Source organism: Octodon degus, unplaced genomic scaffold (assembly GCF_000260255.1).
Source record: "Octodon degus isolate 3935 unplaced genomic scaffold, OctDeg1.0 scaffold00055, whole genome shotgun sequence".
NCBI classification, from domain to species: domain Eukaryota; kingdom Metazoa; phylum Chordata; class Mammalia; order Rodentia; family Octodontidae; genus Octodon; species Octodon degus.
In genome coordinates this window covers 5,587,231-5,592,019 of record NW_004524631.1, presented here as the reverse complement: position 1 = coordinate 5,592,019, position 4,789 = coordinate 5,587,231, and the positions used below count along the sequence as shown (strand labels likewise).

Here is a 4,789-nt window from a genome sequence, read left to right as displayed (position 1 = left end):
GCTAGCACCTTTCTACAACTAAGCATTGTCCAGAACTCCTTGCTGAAATCTCCTAGGCAAGGTACAAATAACTTTAGTAGGTGAAGAGTTCAGGGTCTTAAGTTTCTGGTGTCTGAAGGAATCTAACTGTACTTTTTTGTGGAACTGGGGTTTGAATTCAGACCTTGTGCTCACCAGGGAAGCGCTTTTTCTACTGAGCCATCTCCACGGCTTGTTTTTTTTTTTTTGAGACAGGGTCTATTTTATTCTAGGCTGGTCTCAAATTCAGTTGTCTTAAGTCTCCTGAATGTTGGAATTATAGACATGTGCTACCACACCCTTGCTAGGCTGGAGATTTTTAATTGGTTTATAGGAGGATTTACGCTCACCCACATGCAACCTTCATGTTACTTAGGAAAGAGCAACCTTGGAAACAAAAAGGTGGTAAATACTCAGGAGAGCATTTACAAACCACAAAGTTATCTGAGGTTGCTGAAACACTTCTAAAATTATACTAAAGGAAAACCAAACTTACACCAACACCTATTCAGTAAGAATAAATGAGACTGAGTTTAAGAATGCAATTTTTTTTATTCACCAATAAACTAAAAGCCCATTTATGGGTGTTTCTCACATATACTTCATTTGTTTTAGGAAAAAGCAAAGCCCTATAAGTGGCAACCACCTAGTCCTCAGACTCTGATCCATCTTCATCTTGACTAATCTGGAAGTATCGGAGTTCGTAAGTCTCTTTGTCAGATGCAACCACGCGAAGCCAATCACGAAGATTATTCTTTTTAAGATACTTCTTGGTAAGATATTTCAAATACCTTTAAAATAAAAACTATTAATTTCATAAAAAATGCAGCACCTATAACATAAAAGCTTGTTCTATGGAAGATACACGCAGTCATGTTCATCTTATACCCAATTTCCTCCAAAATCTCTCATCCTTTTATCTATACACTAAGACTGCTAGGAATACAAATAAGACAATTCCTTCACTCCTACTGCAGTTTATACTATGTGGAGCCCTCCTCCCATTGCCCTAAAATACTCTTTATATTGCAAGCTCATACATATGATAAAAGTGGTAGTTTCCTTTTACTTGCCATAATTGTCAGATCAGTCAAGGACTATACAACTTTACTCTTCCAACATATGCACTGATTAAAATGTTAACATTCTTTTCACATCAATTTCTTTAATTCTACCTTTGATCGATTTGGCCAAGAACATTTCCAGGTTCAGTGTTTTTGAGAGTTCCTCACAGTTAGCATGTCTTGGTCTTTAAGCATTCCTCAAGAATCTCACTAGGTGCTAATGCTGCTTTTACTTTGAAATCCAGTGGTCAATAGATTTTCATTACATATAAAACTGAAAGCCCTTCTCAGGGCTTTTAACACCTGCTCTTCAGTCGTATCTCCAAACTCAAGTTCTTTTCCCACAAGTGTTTAATTGTCTCTCATACCAACCATAACACTATCATCACCCAGCACAGATTATTTCTCCTCTACAGAAGTACCTTGGTGATGGGTAATTTTATTGGCTTGGCTCACTGCTGGGCTGCCTAGTCCTACAACATGGCTGACAGAAATTAATGTGCCAAACAAATCGAACCAACAAAGATCAGCAGCAAGATGTTAAGACCCTGCCTTTGATTGGCTCCCCCTATTTTATCTAAAACCTTAAATTAAGAAAATGTTTCTGTTAGTAAAGTGGGTCATTTGTCACAAGGATAGACATTAAAACACACTCAAACACTAAGGCATCCAATGCCACAGGAATGTTTACTACCTGGATTAAAGAAGCCTATAACTCACTGAACAAGGAATCTTGGATATGAGTTGTTGTTCTTCCAATTCTTTACTGAACCAGACTCAGCAATTAGCACTCAAGATGCTAATTTATTTCCATTCATAAAGTTTTAAATACATTTAGGCATTTTTTATATTATCTTTTCACTTATTTCTCCCAGATTAACAGTGCTCAGATTATACATTCTATGTAATATTCCATAACTAAAACAATTTATTAGTATTTGCAAAACAAGTACCAACCTTTTGGAGAACTGTTTCTCGGAAACGACTGTGATCTTATTCTTGAACCGTTCAATGTGAACAACATTCCCAAGGTTTCCAGTTTTTCCATTGACTTTAACCTTCTCCCTCAGAAACTGTTCCTATTTTAAAACAGGAAAAAAAAATGCAAATCTAGGGAAGAAAACCCTAGATGTTCACTAGGGAAGGTACCCTAGGAATAGAGCTCAGATTAACATCAAATATCACATGCATAATACCATTACAAAAATAAGGCGAGTAGAAAAATACTTACAAAATTTCCAGAATCAAAAATTCCATCTTCCACTGGATGGGTAAGATCCAAGTTAAACTTCCAGGTTGACCTCTTAGGCTTCTTGTCTTTCTGCTACACAAAGTCAACATAATCACAATGCTGTAAGATGTTCTTATTCATTCATTTCATACACACAACCAAGTTTTTTTGTTAATTCAGATGGAAATTTTTCTTTCCCACTATTTAAGTGTCTAACAAGTACAAAACACACAAAATCTGTTAAGATTTAACAGGGTTTTATTGTTTTCCAGATCACTCACGATCAGTTTCAAATTTTCACTTCCAACATTTACTGGGCCAATTAGTTTCCTGTCATCCTCACTAGAGATAGGTTACAGGTTGTGTATTGATCGTGCCCACAAAATATCCAATCCTTACACTATTATAAGGAGAAGGCAGATATGTGTGATCGAAGCCTTTTTTTTCAAAAAAAATACAGAGTACATAAAAATATTTGTGGTAACGTATACAAAATGAATCAACTGAGACTACCATCTTCAAATCAGATCAAGGCAAATGAACATCAGTATTAATTAACATTAACCCCTAAAGGATTTACGGTCACGCTGGACACAAACCAGTTTCGTATCTATCCCAGCAATTTCAGTTTTCTCCTTAAAAATTTCCGATAACTGCCAACATAGACCTAGTTTTTCACATTAGCATTTGTTTTCTTGTTAGCGAAATGTCGGAAGCACGTTTCCTCAGACTGCTGAGAGGGCTACGACGTTTACATTTTAAAAATCAAGAACAAACTTCTTCCCCGACAAATTCCTAAAATCTCGAAAACTCTGTAGCCGCGCTCCCTGGGAGCCTCCGAGCTCACGCCTCCCACCAAATCGGCCCGGCTCTCCCTCCCCTTGCCTCCCCGAAGCACACTGTGGAGAGTGGGTTAACTGGCGAGGCAAGGTCGGTCCAGGAGCCACCGAACGCCACAGTTCTGCTTCCCTCTTCCCTGCACGCTCCTCGCCACCCATCCTAAACCAACTGCCGGCCCAGCTCGGGCTCCACCAGGCCACATGGCTGCCACAGGGCGTCTAGGACAACAACTCTGCATCCAGACCTCTTAGCAGTGCTCCTGACAGTCTCCACATCTCTCCTCCTTTTGTCTCGAATGAAACGTTCTCACTCTCCAGACTGAAAAACCATTTACCCTGATACAAAACGCTCCTACTCAGAACAATAGCACTCACCGGCGCCATCTTGACAGCAGCGGGAGGATCAGAGAGAGGGCTGCGCCTGCGCAACATAATTTTATAGTGAAACGTGGTTACGTCACGCGCGCCGAGAACGTAAGGGACCTCCTCCCGGTAAAGGAATTACGGAAGAACGCCGAGGCCAGTCACCTAGGAAACCGGGGGCGTGGCTCTGGTTTCTGTAAGCTCCCTCCGGCGGGTGACTAAAATCATTGCTTTCTGCAGCTGGAGGCCAGAGTCGTTTGGCCAACTTGATTTCTGCTTCTCCCAGATATAGACACACAAGGTACACAGGAGCCATCTTTCCCTTACCATTGGATTTTCTTCCAATCAGAGCAAGCCAGTGTCTCAGGTTGCTTTGAGATCTTCTAAGTTATTTTTTGTATTTTCTCCGCGAGCTTTTTCTGTTGTGGGAAATCAGCCCTTGGGGAGTGAAAATAAACTGGGTTCTAAGAAGATCAATCTGTATCAAAGAACAAAGCACATAATGCTTACTTGCTTACAGGTTGGGTATAATTTGTTTTAGCATAGCTTTTAGAGCTGACCCTAGGCCTACTGATTTCCATCCAAAATGTTTCCCAGTTAAAATTCAGTGAATATTTACTATGACCTTATTGTCAATACACATATGGATAGAGGTATCTTAATTAAAAAAAAAAGAAAGAAAGAAAACAGCTCTTGAGTTATGAAAGATAGTACTCTGATCAAATCAGAAAAAGCATCATGCCTCTCAGGACACAGCAGTGATAAGATTTTGTGGAGATGAAACTACTGGACCTGAGGCAGGGGAAGGAGTGGGATGGACTTTGGCTGCTAATTTGGAAAATGAGGCTAGAATATGATAATTGGGGATGTCCTTTATATTTATATTAGCAAGTAGCTATAGTGGAAACTGCTTTAATAACCATAGGAACTGTAGAGCCTGAATAGAAGTGGTTGATTCCTAGAAGAAATTCATTTCTACAACGGTATTCAGTTGTTTGCCTCAAGAACTATAATAATTTCTTTTCCAAACATGGGGCTGGGAAAGAGGATTGCCATTTTCCCCTCAAGGGATGCCTAGTTTGCAGCGCAGGAATAATCCTTGTGTACTGGTTATTTTGAAAATAAGCCATTAATTGACATACATACTATTTTATTTGACAGTAAACTCATTAAAAGTATTAAGCTGGCAGGGGAGATGGCTTGGTGGTCTAAGCACCTTGCCTGGCAAACACAAGAACCCCAGTTTGATCCCAGGTACCCCATACAGTGCTGGC

At 39.7% G+C, this 4,789-nt stretch overlaps 1 protein-coding gene across 2 annotated transcripts; it reads right to left on the bottom strand.

The window, feature by feature from the left end:
• Positions 1–553: 553 nt before the first annotated feature.
• On the bottom strand, positions 554–3,562 carry Rpl22l1 (ribosomal protein L22 like 1). 2 transcript variants are annotated; one of them, XM_004633457.2, is made up of 4 exons: positions 3,528–3,551; positions 2,314–2,406; positions 2,040–2,161; positions 554–809 (listed from the first exon to the last, which is right to left on the bottom strand). In XM_004633457.2, the coding sequence occupies exons 1-4, from the start codon at positions 3,534–3,536 to the stop codon at positions 665–667; spliced, it is 369 nt and encodes a 122-aa protein (XP_004633514.1). In that variant the 5' UTR covers positions 3,537–3,551; the 3' UTR covers positions 554–664. The 2 variants fall into 2 exon arrangements, with proteins under 2 accessions (XP_004633514.1, XP_023573528.1); XM_023717760.1 differs by having other exon boundaries at positions 591–809; positions 2,314–2,403; positions 3,528–3,562.
• Positions 3,563–4,789: the final 1,227 nt, after the last annotated feature.